General features: G+C 39.6%; 1 protein-coding gene across 15 annotated transcripts in view; it reads left to right on the forward strand.

The window, feature by feature from the left end:
• PLCB4 (phospholipase C beta 4) overlaps positions 1-17640 on the forward strand; it is a 414054-nt gene that overhangs the window by 343383 nt on the left and 53031 nt on the right. For all 15 annotated transcript variants that reach the window (XR_012374116.1, XM_073878371.1, XM_073878370.1 and 12 more), the window contains 3 exons: positions 11858-11960; positions 13339-13503; positions 15700-15904. Coding sequence is in view for 14 of the 15 variants with exons in the window: in XM_073878371.1 (XP_073734472.1) it covers positions 11858-11960; positions 13339-13503; positions 15700-15904 (473 nt within the window). In the remaining variant the exon portion in view is untranslated. The remainder of the gene's footprint in view (positions 1-11857; positions 11961-13338; positions 13504-15699; positions 15905-17640) is intronic.

Raw genomic sequence — 17640 nt, forward strand, 5'->3', positions numbered from 1 at the left:
GCCGATCTTTTGGGAGGCCATGCCATTGGGCTCAGTAAGTGTGATTTTTAGTAGGAAAGTGAGCAGTAGTTTATGGCAGACTCCTTTGTAATGGTATAAAAATGGGAGGCATTTCTATAATTCCTAATGAAACAAGATAGAGCAAGTTAATTTCTCAAGTCTGCATACTTTCAGAGGAAAGTGGGGTGGCTGATATCAACATAGTAGGATGATTTATGATTCAAAGATGCACACTTTTTGTAGAAATTTCTCAGGTTGCAATATGTCTCGAAATCCATGACCTTATAATTTTAATCAGCCATTTTGCTTTCCTGCTGGTAAAGAAGATAATGGAGTGTTGAACAATTGATGCCATCTTGGGTGTGATGAAATAGGTTGTCCTTCCTATTATGACCCCATCCTCTGATTCTTGTGGCTCCGGTCCACCCACCTAGCTGAAGGCCCTTCTTCTCTTCCTCTCTTGCCTTCCGAGATCCTACAAAGCCACAGGAAATCCTTGGATCCCTTCACTTTTCACTGGCTTTGGCCTCTGCCCACGTCCACCACACAGACCTGGATGCTGGGAATGCATTTCTTTTCTGTACCAAAAAACACCAGGCAGGACCAGCTACATAATTTGCAGGGCCCAGTGCAAAATGAAAATGAAGGCTTCCTTGTTCACAGATTTTTAAGCATTTCGAGACAGTGGCTGCAGAGCATTAAACCTGAAGGCTGCCTGCTTTGGAGAATTGGACTCCGGTTTCTTGCCCCTTTCCCCTGGTACTTCTTATTTTGGATCAGTTCACTTTCTCAAAGATAAGTTTTCTTCTAAGCAGATATGGAAGGAGGGAACATGGAAGAATGTTTTTGACACCAGGAAATCTTCAATATCACAATTTTGTATTTTTGGTGAGAAGGGTCCCTTCAGAAATGGCTGCCAGGAATGGAGAGTACGAATCTCCAAAAAAACCCTGCCCCTGCTGCTCTCAGGAGGCAGGATCCCTCATTCCATGCAACTGGAACCCAAGTGCTCCCTCTCTTGTGACAGGCAGAACCATCATCCATTACCTCCACTTGGAGCTAACGTCCCATACTTTGCCAATGCTGGTAGGCTTCACTTGAAGTAGTATGTGTAGTATTGTAGTTTCTCATCTACTTTCCATCCTAAGGCTTCGATTTTTGCTGTATCATCCTATTTTCCAGTGGCTAACACTAGCCACAAAAAAGGCCCAAATCTCTGTAAATATAGGAAACCATCTCTTTTGTGCAGTTAGAGAGATTTTAAATTATTATTTCGGGTTGCATTCTCTTGGAGACAGGAGAAATTTCCAAATCATCTTTAATATTTGAATGATTCTGAAAACTCTCTATATCCTTGATTTAAAAATCAGTGTTTTCCCTTGGAGGTTCTTTACTGATGATTACATCTAAGTTGAATGTGGGGTTATTTTCTTTAACACTTTTCTTGTTCAAACTTAGAAGATAGCAATGAATGACAAGTTTGTCAAAACCACAAAAATGTGACTTGGAATTTTTCTTTAAGGAGTAAAGTCATGCCCCAGAATTCTTTCTGGTTGGATTTTAAAAGATAATAAATTTTGACATCATCTAGAGCTAAAGTCAGTAAAAGTTCATGCTCCTAAAGAATAGGAAAGACTTACTTGATCCCTCTAATTTTGATTCTTTTACACTTAAAAGTAAACTCTGAGTTTTGGGGAAAGTGCTTTTATTGTCCCTTATCTGCTGCTCATATTAGTATGGAATTTTTCTATCTGTGATTATAGTCCTTTCTAACAAAAAAAATTCTTAGATGAAGTTGTCTGATACAGGTTCAGGGCAGTTATGGAATCTGACGGAGGTCTGATTATGTGACTGTAACCAAAGGGCATAAGGAGCAGACATTGTATAGTTGGGTCAATTTCAAAACATTTTCCTTACCTCAAATAGAAGACTCACACCCTTTAGCTGTCACCTCCCAGTATCCCCTGCTCCCTGTTCACAGCCATAAGCAACCACCATCTATTCTTTGTCTCTCCGTCTTTGTATATACTGCACATTTTATAGAAATGGATTCATGTAGTATGTGGTCTTTTGTGACTGGCATCTTTCACTTAGCATTATGCTTTCAAGATTTATGTTGTAGCACATATCAGTACTTCATTTCTTTCTATTGAGTAAATTCCCATTGTGTGGGTATGCCACATATTATATATCCATTCATCTGTTGATACACATTTGGATTGTTTCCATCTTTTGGTTATTATGAATAATGCTGCTCTAACATTCACATGTAAGTTTTTGTGTAGGTATATTTTCATTTTTCTTCGATATATACTAAGAGTGGAATTGCTGGGTCACATGGCAACTCTGTTTAACTGAGGAACTGCCAGACTGTCTTCCAATGCACTGTCATTTCACATTCCCACCAACAATATATGAGGGTTCCAATATTCCTACGTCCTTGTCGACCCTTACTGTTATCTGACTTTTTTACTCTAGCCATCCTAATGTGTGTGCAGTGACATCTCACTGTGATTTGGATTTGCATTTCTCTGATAACTAATGATACCAAGCATCTTTTCATGTCCTTATTGGCCATTTGTTTCTCTTATTTGGACAAACGTGTATTTGCATCACTTGCCCATTTTTTAACTGGGTTGTTTTTTGGGTTTTTTTTTATTTTTTATTGTTATGTTAATCACCATACATTATATCATTAGGTTTTGATGTAGTCTTCCGTGATTCATTGTTTGTACATAACACCCAGGGCTCCACGCAGAACGTGCCCTCCTTAATACCCATCACCAGGCTAACCCATCCCCCCACACCCCTCCCCTCTAGAACCCTCAGTTTGTTTTTCAGAGTCCATCGTCTCTCATGGTTCGTCTCCCCCTCCAACTACTCCCCTTCATTCTTCCCTTCCTGCTATCTTCTTCTTTTTTTTTTCTTAACATATATTGCATTATTTGTTTCAGAAGTACAGATCTGTGATTCAACAGTCTTGCACAATTCACAGTGCTCACCATAGCACATACCCTCCCCAATGTCTGTCACCCAGCCACCCCCTCCCTCCCACCCCCCACCACTCCAGCAACCCTCAGTTTGATTCCTGAAATTAAGAATTCCTCATATCAGTGAGGTCCTATGATACATGTCTTTCTCTGATTGACTTATTTCACTCAGCACTTGACTTATTTCACTCAGGTGTTACCCTCCAGTTCCATCCACGTCGTTGCAAATGGCAAGATCTCATTCCTTTTGATGGCTGCATAATATTCCATTGTGTATATATACCACATCTTCTTTATCCATTCATCTCTCGATGGACATCTTAGCTCTTTCCACAGTTTGGCTCTTGTGGACATTGCTGCTATAAACATTGGGGTGCACGTACCCCTTCGGATCCCTACATTTGTATCTCTGTGGTAAATATCCAGTAGTGCAATTGCTGGATCGTATGGTAGCTCTATTTTCAACTGTTTGAGGAATCTCCATACTGTTTTCCAGAGTGGCTACACCAGCTTGCATTCCCACCAACAGTGTAGGAGGGTTCCCCTTTCTCCGCATCCCCGCCAACATCTGTCATTTCCTGACTTCTTAATTTTAGCCACTCTGACTGGTGTGAGGTGGTATCTCCTAGAGGTTTTGATTTGGATTTCCCTGATGCCGAGGGATGTTGAGCACTTTTTCATGTGTCTGTTGGCCATTTGGATGTCGTCTTTGGGAAAAATGTCTGTTCATGTCTTCTGCCCATTTCTTGATTGGATTATTTGTTCTTTGAGTGTTGAGTTTGATAAGTTTTTATAGATTTTGGATACTAGCCCTTTATCTGATAGGTCATTTGCAAATATTTTCTCCCATTCTGTCGGTTGTCTTTTGGTTTTGTGGACTGTTTCTTTTGCTGTGCAAAAGCTTTTTATCTTGATGAAATCCCAATAGTTCATTTTTGCCCTTGCTTCCCTTGCCTTTGGCGATGTTTCTAGGAAGAAGTTGCTATGGCTGAGGTGGAAGAGGTTGCCGCCTGTGTTCTCCTTTAGGATGTTGATGGACTCCTGTCTCACGTTTAGGTCTTTCAACCATTTGGAGTGTATTTTTGTGTGTGGTGTAAGGAAATGGTCCAGTTTCATTCTTCTGCATGTGGCTGTCCAATTTTCCCAACACCATTTGTTGAAGAGACTGTCTTTTTGCCATTGGACATTCTTTCCTGCTTTGTCAAAGATGAGTTGACCATAGAGTTGAGGGTCCATTTCTGGGCTCTCTATTCTGTTCCATTGATCTATATGTCTTTTTGTGCCAGTACCATACTGTCTTGATGATGACAGCGTTGTAATAGAGCTGGAAGTCCGGAATTGTGATGCCACCAGCTTTGCTTTTCTTTTTCAACATTCCTCTGGCTATTCGGGGTCTCTTCTGGTTCCATACAAATTTTAGGATTACTTGTTCCATTTCTTTGAAAAAAGTGGATGGAATTTTGATGGGGATTGCATTGAATGTGTAGATTGCTCTAGGTAGCACTGACATCTTCACGATGTTTGTTCTTCCAATCCATGAGCATGGAATGTTTTTCCATTTCTTTGTGTCTTCTTCAATTTCTTTCATGAGTATTTTATAGTTTTCTGAGTACAGATCCTTTGCCTCTTTGGTTAAATTTATTCCTAGATATCTTATGGTTTTGGGTGCAATTATAAATGGGATCGACTCCTTGATTTGTCGCTCTTCTGTCTTGTTATTAGTGTACAGGTATGCCACTAATTTCTGTGCATTGATTTTATATCCTGCCACTTTACTGAATTCCTGTATGAGTTCTAGCAGTTTTGGGGTGGTGTCTTTTGGGGTTTTCCACATACAGTATCATATCATCTGCAAAGAGTGAGAGTTTGACTTCCTCTTTGCCGATTTGGATGCCTTTGATTTCTTTTTGTTGTCTGATTGCTGTGGCTAGGACTTCTAATACTATGTTAAATAGCAGTGGTGAGAGTGGACATCCCTGCCGTGTTCCTGACCTTAGGGGAAAAGCTCTCAGCTTTTCCCCATTGAGAATGATATTCGCTGTAGGTTTTACATAGATGGCTTTTATGATATTGAGGTATGTACCCTCTGTCTCTATACTCTGGAGAGTTTTGATCAAGAAAGGATGCTGTACTTTGTCAAATGCTTTTTCTGCATCTATTGAGAGGATCCTATGATTCTTGTTCTTTCTTTTGTTAATGTATTGTATCACGTTGATTGATTTGCAGATGTTGAACCAACCTTACAACCCAGGGATAAATCCCACTTGCTCATGGTGAATAATCCTTTTAATGTACTGTTGGATCCTATTGGTTAGTATTTTGGTGAGAATTCTTGCATCCATGTTCATCAGGGATACTGGTCTGTAATTCTTTTTGATGGGGTCTGTGTCTGGTTTGGGGATCAAGGTAATGGTGGCCTCATAAAATGAGTTTGGAAGTTTTCCTTCCATTTCTATTTTTTGGAACAGTTTCAGGAGAATAGGTATTAATTCTTCTTGAAATGTCTGATAGAATTCCCCTGGGAAGCCATCTGGCCCTGGGCTTTTGTTTGTTGGGAGATTTTGGATGACTGTTTCAATTTCCTTAGTGGTTATAGGTCTGTTCAGGTTTTCTCTTTCTTCCTGGTTCAATTTTGGTAGTTCATACATCTCTAGGAATGCACCCATTTCTTCCAGTTATCTAATTTGCTGGCATAGAGTTGCTCATAATATGTTCTTATAATTGTTTGTATGTCTTTGGTGTTGGTTGTGATCTCTCCTCTTTCATTCATGATTTTGTTGATTTGGGTCATTTTTTTCTTTTTGGTAAGTCTGGCCAGGGGTTTATCAATCTTGTTAATTCTTTCAAAGAACCAGCTCCTAGTTTTGTTGATCTGTTCTACTGTTCTTTTCATTTCTAGTTCATTGATTTCTGCTCTGATCTTTATTATTTCTCTTCTCCTGCTGGGTTTAGGCTTTATTTCTTGCTTTTTCTCTAGCTCCTTTAGGTGTAGGGTTAGGTTGTATATTTGAGACCTTTCTTGTTTCTTGAGAAAGGCTTGTATTGCTATACACTTGCCTCTTAGGACCGCCTTTGCTGTATCCCAAAGATTTTGAACAGCTGTATTTTCATTTTCATTGGTTTCCATGAATTTTTTTTTAATTCTTCTTTAATTTCCTGGTTGACCCATTCATTCTTTAGTAGGATGCTCTTTAGCCTCCATGTATTTGAGTTCTTTCCGACTTTCCTCTTGTGACTGAGTTCTAGTTTCAAAGCGTTGTGGTCTGAAAATATGCAGGGAATAATCCCAGTCTTTTGGTACCGGTTGAGACCTGATTTGTGACCTAGGATGTGATCAATTCTGGAGAATGTTCCATGGGCACTAGAGAAGAATGTGTATTCTGTTGCTTTGGGATGAAATGTTCTGAATATGTCTGTGAAGTGCATTTGGTCCAGTGTTTCATTTAAAGTCTTTATTTCCTTGCTGATCTTTTGCTTAGATGATCTGTCCATTTCAGTCAGGGGGGTGTTAAAGTCCCCCACTATTATTGTATTGTTGTCAATGTGTTTCTTTGTTTTTGTTATTAATTGCCTTATATAATTGGCTGCTCCCATGTTTGGGGCATAGATATTTACAATTGTTAGATCTTCTTGTTGGATAGACCCTTTAAGTAGGATGTAGTGTCCTTCTTCATCTCTTATTACAGTCTTTGTTTTAAAATCTAATTTGGCTGATACAAGGATTGCCACCCCAGCTTTCTTTTGGTGTCCATTAGCATGGTAAATGGTTTTCCACCCCCTCACTTTCAATCTGGGGGTGTCTTTGGGTCTAAAATGAGTCTCTTGCAGACAGCATATGGATGGGTCTTGTTTTTTAATCCAATCTGATAGCCTTTGTCTTTCGATTGGGGCTTTTAGCCCATTTACATTCAGGGTAACTATTGAAAGATATGAATTTAGTGCCATTGTATTGCCCCAAGGTGACTTTTACTATATATTGTCTGTGTTCCTTTCTGGTTTATGTTGCTTTAGGCTCTCTCTTTGCTTAGAGGACCCCTTTCAATATTTCTTTTAGGGCTGGTTTTGGGTTTGCAAATCCCTTTAGTTTTTGTTTGTCCTGGAAGCTTTTTATCTCTCCCTCTATATTCAATGACAGCCTATCTGGATATAGTATTCTTGGCTGCATATTTTTCTCGTTTAGTGCTCTGAATATATCATGCCAGTCCTTTCTGGCCTGCCAGGTCTCTGTGGATAGGTCTATTGCCAGTCTAATATTTCTACCATTGTAGGTTACATATCTCTTGTCCCGAGCTGCTTTCAGGATTTTCTCTTTGTCTCTGAGACTCGTAAGTTTTACTATTAGATGTTGGGGTGTTGACCTATTATTATTGATTTTGAGAGGGGTTCTCTGTGCCTCCTGGATTTTGATGCCTGTTTCCTTCCCCACATTAGGGAAGTTCTCTGCTATTATTTGCTCCAATATACCTTCTGCCCCTCTCTCTCTTTCTTCTTCTTCTGGGATCCCAATTATTCTAACGTTGTTTCGTCTTTTCATATCGCTTATCTCTCGAATTCTGCCCTCGTGATCCAGTAGTTGTTTATCTCTCTTTCTCAGCCTCTTTATTTTCCATCATTTGGTCTTCTATATCACTGATTCTGTCTTCCACCTCATTTATCCTAGCAGTTAGTGCCCCCGTTTTTGATTGCACCTCATGAATAGCCTTTTTGATTTCAACTTGGTTAGATTTTAGTTCTTTTATTTCTCCAGGAAGGGTTTCTCTAAGAACTTCCACGCTTTTTTCAAGCCCAGCTAATATCTTTAAAGTCATGATTCTGTACTCTAGGTCCGACATCGTACTAATGTCTGTATTGAGTAGGTCCCTGGCAGATGGTACTACCTCTTGTTCTTTTTGCTGAGGTGGTTTTTTTCATATTGTCATTTTGTCCAGAGGAGAAGAGATGAATGAGAGAACAAAATGCTAACAGGTTAACAACATCCCCAGCAAATATACTCTATACAAATCAGAAAATACATGAAACAAGGGGAAAAGAAAGGTAAAGAAAGAAAAAAGAAAGAGAAAAAAAACAACAAAAAGATAAAAACAAAAACAGAACAAAACAAAACAGAAAAAAACAGAATATGATCAAATATGATCAGGCTAGTGCATAGATCAGTGCCACACACTAGATTTTGGGCGTATTTTGGTCTCTTAGAAGAAAGTGCCTCCTAAAATTTTAAAGGAAGAAAGACATATATGTACAAAATAAGGGTTGATACAGTGAAGGGATGGAAGATGACTGTAAAGATGAAAATTATAAAAGGTTTTATAAAAGGAATTGATAAGAGGGGTGCCTGGGTGGCTCAGTCGGTTAAGTGGCTGCCTTCGGCTCAGGTCATGATCCCAGGGTCCTGGGATCGAGCCCCATGTCCGGCTCCCTGCTCAGCAGAGAGCCTGCTTCTCCCTCTCCCTCTGCCTGCCACTCTGCCTACTTGTGCTCTCTATCTCTCTGTCAAATAAATAAATAAAATCTTTAAAAAAAAAAAAAGGAATTGATAAGATAAGAAGTTGTTTGAAAAAAAGAAGATTTAAAAAAAAGGAAGAAAAAGGGAGAGAATGTTATCACGCAGGAGATTAGAAAAAAGCCATACACTAGTGATTTAGGGTATATTTTGATTTGTTAGAAGAAACTGTATCTCAAAATTTTAAAGAGAGAACAACTTATATATATATATGCCAAAAATAAAGGTAACTACTATGAAGGGATAAAATATGACTCTCAAAATGAAAAATAACAAATGTTTTTTTTTTTTAAAAAAGGGATGATAAGATGTTGGTTGAAAAAGGGAAAAAGAAAAATTCAAAAAAAAAAAACAGTAAAAAAATTAACTTTGAAAAACTAATGAATCATGGTAAAAAAGCCATGAATTCTATGTGGAGTATTCCCCTAGCCCTGGAGTTCTCCCGTTCTCCCTGATCAGTAAACTTGGTCTTGGCTTGCTGGGTGTTAGTGCTGATCTTCCAGGGGAGGGGCCTGTTGCCGTGGTCCCCACATGTCTTTGCTGGAGGCGGAATTGCCCCGCCCTTGTCGGTCCAGGCTAAGCAATCTGCTCGGGTTTGCTCTCAGGAGCTTTTGTTCCCTGCAAGCTCTCGGTACAGCTTTGGAGGACCAGGGTGAAAATGGTGGCCTCCCAATCTCTGCCCGGAGGAGCTGACAACTCGGGGCCCCGCTCCTCAGTGCGCCCCCAGAGAAAAGCAGTCACTCCCGTCTCTCCAGTCTCCGGCCGCACTCCGTGCTCACCCGGCCTGTGACCGAGCATTTCTATGTCTGGCGCCCGACCCCGTGTGGAGTCTCCAAACCCAGCAGATCCCTGCGGTGTGCTCCTGCGCCGCTCCTCCCGGGGGAGGAAGGGGAGTGTCCCCGGATCTGCCTCTTGTTGGGTCCCTTCTGGAGGAGCAGTGGCCCGACTGGGCCGCGGATCACAGTTTATGGCAACCCCGAGCTGAGAGCCCGCGCCTTGGCTCCGTCTCTGCAGCCGGCTTCCCCGCTCCGATACCTGGGAGCTCTGCTGCACGCAGGCACCCCCGGTCTTTCTGTGACCCCGAGGGTCCTGAGACCACAGTGTCCCGTGAGGGTTCCACCCCCCGCTTAGCTACTGGAGCGACGTCCCTCATCGGAGCCGGCTTCTAAAAGTTCCAATTTTGTGCTCCGCGGCTCTAGCACTTGCCAGAAGCGGCCGACGGAGGCCCCCTCCCCCGCCGTCTATCCTCCTGAATATTGCCTTGGATTCACTTCTCCGCATGTCCTACCTTCCAGTAAGTGGTCGCTTCTCTGTTCAGAGAGTTAGTTGTTGCTACTCTCTTCTTCGGTCTCCTGTTGAGTTTGTAGGTGTTCAGAATGGTTTGATCCCTATTCAGCTGAATTCCTGAGACCAGACGAAATCCAGGTCTCCTACTCCTCCGCCATCTTGCTCCGCCCCTGGGTTGTTTGTTTTTGACATATTCTAGACACAAACCTCTGAGCACATAGTATTTGATTTGCAAATATTTTCTCCCATTCTGTGGCTTGTGTTTTCACTGTCTTGATAGTGTGCATTGAAGTGCAAAAGTGTTTATGATAAGGCCAGTATCTTTTTTTTTTCTCTTGTTGCTTATGCTTTTGATGTTATGTCTGAGACCCATTACCAAGTCATGAAGATTTATCCTTACTTTTTCTTCTAAGAATTCAATCATTTTGGCTCTTACATTTGAGTCTTTGGTCCATCTTGAGTTAATGTTTGTATATCAAGTGAAGGAAGGGACCAATTTTCTTCTTTTGCATGTGGCCATTGCAGTTGTCCTAGCAACATTTGTTTAAAAGAATATTCTTTCCCTCTTTGAATAATCTTGGCATCCTTGTCAAAAACCGACTGAGCATAGATACATGAATTTATTTCTGGACTCCCAGTTGCTTTGTAGCAAGTTTTGAAATTGAGAATTATGAGACCTTAAACTTTGTTTTCTTGTTCAAGGGTGTTTTGGCTATTCTTGGTCCTTGAGTTTTAGGATCCACCTGTCCATTTCTAAAGAAGCCAGTTGGGCTCTGGATAGGGATTGAATCTGTATATCAGTTTGGTGAATAGTGCCCTCTTAACCATATTAAGTCTTCTGATCCATGAACAGAAGATGTCTTTCCATGTACTTAGATATTCTTTAATATTTTTCAACAGTCTTGTAGCTTTCAAAGTACATGCACTTATTTTGTTAAATGTATTCCTAAGTATTTTATTCTTTTTGGTGCTATGGTTAATGGAATCTTAACTTCATTTTTGGATTGTTCATTGCTGGTATTTAGAAATACAATTGATTTTTGTATATTGGTTTTGTATCCTGCAGCCTTGCTGAATTCATTTATTAGTTCTGATCAGTTTTTTTAAAGATTTATTCTTTAGATTTTAGAAGGATTTAGAAAGAGAGTGTGAGTGGGGGGAGGGGCAGAGAGTCTTCAAGCAGACTCCCCAGTGAGCGTAGAGCCCAGTGTGAGTTCAGTCTCATGACCCGTGAGGTCATGACCTAAGCCAAAACCAAGAGTCAGACACTCAGCTGACTGAGCCACCCAGGCTCCCCTCTGATCATTTTTTAGTAGACTCCTTAGGTAGATTCCTTAAGTAGATTCTATATACAAGATCATGTCATCTCTGAAGAGACGTTTTACTTCTTTCTTTCCATCTAAATACCTCTTATTTCATTTTCTTGCCTAATTACACTGGCTAGAAATAGAGAAATAATTACATCTTTAAGTTCACCTCCCTCTAACTGATATTTCATGGTTCTTTTGACTGTGAAAATAGACAACAATCCACAGTAATAGTAACAGTACTTGTGACTCTGACACCAATGTAAATCACAGATATTTTCATATCATCTCACAAAATATTTTTATGCATATCAGTACTTTGAAATTATAGTTATCAACTTGGCATCATATCTCATAATTCAATGCAGTAATTAAAACACAATAAAGTAGAATATCATGTGCTCTCCATATTTTAACAACTAGAGCTCATGTAATTGGTTTTTCATTGTTATTCTTTGTATTTTATTTTGTGCGTATCAGAGTAAGTATCTAAAGAGGTCCATGGCATAAAAAAGTTCAAGAGAATGTAATAGTATCAGGCAGCTCTAGATGTCACTGAGCCTGGAATCCTAAAAACATTCCTTCTTTCCTGCTTCTCTTCAAGATTATCCATAGGAAAGGAATAGTTTCTTCAATCCTTAGGATGCTCTTCCTAAAAGCCTAGCTCCTAAATTAGAGATGGGGGAAAGGAAGTACTTAGTGTCCTGAAGCATGAGTGTTTTAGTCATTATAAACACAGCTGATAAACTCTTTCTATGCTTTTGTCCCACCAGATACCTCCTCAAACCAGATTTCATGAGACGGCCCGATCGAACATTCGATCCCTTCTCTGAAACTCCTGTCGATGGGGTTATTGCAGCCACTTGCTCAGTGCAGGTAAGGCCCCTGCTTGTCACAGAATTGTAAAAATGTGTGTGCAGATGGTCCTGGCGAAGCCTTAAGAAATCACATTAAAATATTTAATGTCAGGTTACAAGATCCATGTGTTACTCTCAACTTTGTGATTCCCCCTTTTTTTTCTTAAGAGATACATTTTATTCACTAGTAGTACATAGTTTTAGCCACTAATAAATAGCTAATAGTTTTATTAGCTACTTTTAGCAAAAGACACCAGATCAAGAAAGTACTTGGAGCAATAGGAACTCTCATTCATTGCTGGTGGGAATGCAAAATGGTGCAGCCACTTCGGAAGCATGCTCTTATCCTGTAATTCAGCAATCGTGCTCCTTGGTATTTACCCATATGAATAGAAGACTTACATCCACACAAAAACCTACACAGAGATGTTCGTAGCAGCTTTATTTGTAATTGCCAAAAATTGGACAACCAAGATGTCCTTCATTAGGTGACTATGGCACATCCAGAAAATGGGATATTATTCAGTGCTGACAAGAAATGAGCTAGCAAGTCATGAAAACACATAGAGGAAACTTACGTGCATATTATAAGTGAAAAAAGCAAATGAAAAGACTATATATTGTATGGTTCCAACTACATGACATTCTGGAAAAGTGAAAACTATGACAGTTTCACAGATGTGCACATATGTCAAAACTGACCTTATGTACACTCTAGAACATACAGTTTATTGTATGTCAAATTTTATCTCATAAAACTTTCAAAATTATGATCTATTCAATAATACAGAAAAAAATCCCTGCTAAATGGCTATCGTCCTTTGGAAAGTACGTGAAAAATAGTCTGTCCATGGCTTTATAATAGATGGAATTTAATGGTCTTTACAAATATATACCACTGACCATCGTCAATGTTGGTAAAGGATAACAGGCAACAGGCAATTTTTAGCATTACTTTTTTCTTCAGTGAGTCTCTTTCCAAGACTTATAAAAGAATTCAGTAAAGTATGAGAGGGCAGAATTTCAGAGCTCTGATGGGATCTTAGGACATATTTGAACCCATCACTTTGTTTCATAGATGTGGGCACTTAGGTGGAATTAAGCTGCTGTGGACATTATTTCTTTGTATAATAGGATTCATCTTTTTTTTTTCTTTCTTTTTATAGACATTTCTCAACATCAGAACCTGTGTCTTGAGCAGTTTGGGTTTTTTTTTTTTTCTGCGTAGGGTAGTTGCTCAATAATGTTTTACTTTAGTAAGGAATGAATACGTTATTTCTATAGGTAATTAAAATTTCTAAAGATGAACAGAAGATTTCTTACTTCTGGATTATTCATTGCTCTTGATAATTATACAAACTTGACTTCTCTCTCACCCTGTTTCTGTGTTGCTGCAGGTCATATCAGGTCAGTTTTTATCAGATAAGAAAATCGGTACATACGTAGAAGTGGATATGTATGGGTTGCCCACCGACACCATACGTAAGGAATTCCGAACTCGCATGGTGATGAACAATGGACTCAATCCAGTTTACAATGAGGAATCATTTGTGTTTCGGAAGGTAGGGCACTTTCAGTGTGTGCTAACTTAGGGGCTACATTTTAGTGCTTAGATTACATAGATACTACATGATATAGGGGCAGTTATGCAACCCCAAATACCTTCTTTTTCTCTTCTTCCAGTGGGAAGTTCTATAGATATCATGATTGTTACTTCTGTCTGTTCTGATCCTTTTGGCTCTTCTTTCCTCTTCCAAGGAGCCCACCTTCTGTGTGGCAATGCTCAAGTTCCAGGTGGGCAGTCTCCTTAGAATGTGTCCTCACTGGTGGACATCATCATACACTGGAGAGTTCTTTTCTGCCTTGGCAGCAGCTGGTAACTTGCAATGCTCCCCTAGCCAAGAGGACAGGTAGGATCGTGCACCCAAAACTAAGGCCAATATATGTCCTTAAATAGGTCAATTGGGATTGTGGTACCTGTTGCCACCCCCACAGTCTGTGCTTCATGTGCTATTTTGGGTTTTGGGGGGGGTTCCTACTATTGTATCTTGATCTCCAGACCAATCAGAGTCATATGCTGTAATGATTCAGTGTTTAATCTTGTAATCATTTTTTCCCTTTCTCTTTTGTCAGTGTAAGATGTATTGAAAAATCCATGCATTGGTAGTGCTGTGTCCAAGAAGAGCTGTTTTTCTCTCTCACTTGCTCTGTTATCCGAACCAGAATAGCTTCTTGCTGTTTCTTTAGGCACCGGGTTTCCAGTGTTTCTGCTCCATGTGTATGTCCTGCAACACAGATCATTGGCTTCTTAGTTTAACAGAAGTGGGGATTAGCAGTTTCAGAATAGGCTAACTGATTTACAGAAACCAGATTACAGAAGATCAGTAGTTCAATGAAACGAGCCATTGTGAGATTCAGGCTCTCCCTGTTATGTGAACACCATTATTTCCATGCAACCCCCACTGTGACTTTTTCTCCTACAGAGTGTGGTGTAAATTGCATACATAGCTGTCATGGGCTTTTTTCTTCCCCCAGGTTTTTTATAGTTTGTTATAGCTGGATCTGTTGTCAGTATGGCCAGTGTTCTTTGGCAGAATGAATAATCCCTAGACACATTTCTAAAAATTCAGAAAGTTGACTTCAAATGTTCTTTGTTTTTGATGAGTAAGGAGACATCAAAGTTGGTTTTTACATACAGTATTACTGGCCCCAGAAATAAGATGCCAGTTCTGCATCCTTCACTGTTCTTCGGAAGTTAAATTGCTTTTCATTGGTACCAAGTTACTTTCACTTTTTATTCTCTCTTGTTTTTAATATTTTTGTTCTTTGCACTAATTCACAAGGCAAGCCCCCTTTTACCACATGAGAAACAATAGAGTAAATGAAATTGGATGAATTTTAACTTCTCTTCTTCATCATCACAAAATTGGATTAAATTATAATCTCTAGACATAGCTAGGCAACCGATCCATTGTCTAGCCTTAGATACAGTACTCAAATTAGCCAAGATGTCTTGGTTGTTCTTAGCCAATGAAAAGTCATTTCTGATTTGAAACATTGGATTTTCTTGTGTCCTGTTGCTATTTTATATCTGAATTAAGATTCTGTCTGAGCTCAGATTTTATGTCAATTTATTCCTTTTGAAGATGGCAAGGGTAGATGTCTTGGGTATAAGTTAATGTTTCTAGCTGCCCCATCTCACTGTATTTAATATCCCAAAAATAGATTAAAAACTGAGGAGTGCAAGGAAAAGGGAGAATCCAAATTTCTATATACATTTTCCTTTATACACAGAGCATTTCTCCAAAGATACTTTCCATATTCTTAAAAACAGGCCGAGCTAGATATCGGAAGCAGCCCAGGTATGAGGCAGTCCACAGGCATCAAAGGCAAGAGCCCCGATTCCAGGCTCAGCTGTCCCAATCTCAGAGACTAAGGAAAGTCACTTGATCTCTCGGGGTCTCCTTTTGTTTGTCCATTATATGCATGGGGATGGGCAAAGATGACAAGGGTTGGACCAGTAATCTTTCACATCCCTTTCATCTAAAATTTTCAAGGAGATGATTTCCAGTGAGCCTGTTCGATTGCTTTCTCAATGGCTTGGACAGTGTACTTTAGGAATGCAAATCGATCATGGGCCTCTTTCACCATAAAGGCACATTGAAGAACGGTGTGGATATGGTTCAGATTCCCAGAATCAGGGCTCTTGGGAGCTGCTTTCCAAAATACCCATGAAAGGTACCATTCTTTGTTTGCAGGTAATCCTCCCTGACCTGGCAGTCTTGAGAATAGCAGTGTATGATGACAACAACAGGCTGATAGGCCAGAGGATTCTTCCGCTGGATGGCCTCCAGGCAGGCTATCGACACATTTCCCTTCGAAATGAGGGAAATAAACCATTATCACTGCCAACGATTTTCTGCAATATTGTTCTTAAAACATATGTGCCTGATGGATTTGGAGGTAAGTTAGACATCTGAGTACAAAAGTCCTAAATTATAGGATTATAAAATATTTCATCAGTGGTTGAAAAAAAAAGCGGCCAAGCCTTGTAGCCTCGAAGAAATCAAGGATAGATAGTAACTTCAGATTTCCTAGGAAGAAATGAAAGGGCAAGCCTGGATTATCTTTAAGGTTCTTTCTTATTTTAAAATACTGTAATTTTATATAGTTTATCAGTGTTTACAAATATGTTTGTGAAGGATTTCCTTACACCGTCATCCAAAGGGAGAAAAGACGTAAGTAAAATGGAACCCATAGATATCTTTTGGTATCCCTAAAAATTTTATATTGAACTCGGATATCAACACGGCTGGATTTTCTTCCAAATCCACTAGCGAGTTCAATTTCACAAAGAAGTCCTGGTCATCCATCCACAGAAGACTACCTTTGGTTTTACTAAGGTAATCAATGGGAGAAATCAAAACCTGGACCAAGTCATAGGATTTTGCTTATACCCAAACATATTAACTTTTTATAACCATCAGTTAAGCCAAGAAGATTAAAAGAAGATTAAGATCTTCTGTATTCTCAGTCTGTTGAACCCTAAGGAAACAGAGTGATTATGTCAAAATAACCAAGGATGCAAATTCTAACTCTCTACTCCTGCCTGGGTGACCGTGGGACAGTGACAACCTCTCAAACTTTTATTCCAAGGCCTAAAAAGTGAAGATGCTCCTACTACCTCCCTCATAGCATTCTTGTGAAGTACTCATGGTTACAGTATATGACATAGCAAGGCTCAGAAATGTGTGCATGCAAGTATGTGTACTATTGATACAGACATAATTTCTGTAGTATGCTGGGACACATCACAGTTTTGTTTGGGGAATTTGGGGTTATTTTGTGTTTGTTGTTTTGTTTTGTTTTTAATAATGCTTGCATCTCTGGAGGGCAGATGTTCTCTGATCCTCAGCTTTAACAACCCGATTGCAGATTCAAGAAGAGATGTGAACCATGAGGGTTTTTTCAGTTACCAAATCCAGAATAAAGACTCCTTCCTCCTCCTCCTCTTCTGCTTTTCATTTAAAAAGAAAGCCTATATTAGAAGCCAGAACATACTGTAGCTGATAGAAAAGCACAAAAAAAGAGGCTGGTGGGATGCAGTGGGGCTGGTTAAGTGGATAGGAATAGAGAGAGGAAAAACCTACAGTATGTCTTTAGGAGCATAAGCAGATGAATTCCACCATGTTCCACATACTTGAGCTTAGAAAGTAGGCAGTGTGTGGTTGTATAAACAAATAGGTGGAAGACTTACAGGTTTTCTCTCTGCATGGGTTACTTTTCAGTATGGAACTCTCTAATTCATTCTAGGGTAGTGGGCAGTTGGAATAGAAAAAGGAAAGAAATAATTTGTCCAGTTCCTACTTTGTCTCAAGCACTCTCCTTAGAGTCTGAAAGTTGTGGAGAAGGACTGTGCGTGCATGTAGGTCTGTGCTGAAGAAATACCTGTGTTTATAGTGCAGTGCATTCCCAGTGTCAGTATTTGTGCATGTACTGATTCAGATTAGTCTCTTTAGAAATAGTCTCACATATTTTTTTTCCCTAACATGTCACCGTAGTCACTTACTTTTTATCAGAAGCCTTTAAAATTTCTGTACTGTGTTACCATGGGTGGGATTCCACAGTTTATGTTTTAACCTCCACTTGACATTCCAAGACTGTATATTCAGAATTTTCAGTCATTTCTTTTACGTGTG

The sequence above is a fragment of the Callorhinus ursinus genome, unplaced genomic scaffold, assembly GCF_003265705.2.
Source record: "Callorhinus ursinus isolate GAN/ISIS: 27379988/994484 unplaced genomic scaffold, GSC_fseal_2.0 scaffold29, whole genome shotgun sequence".
In the NCBI taxonomy this organism is placed as follows: Eukaryota; Metazoa; Chordata; class Mammalia; order Carnivora; family Otariidae; genus Callorhinus; species Callorhinus ursinus.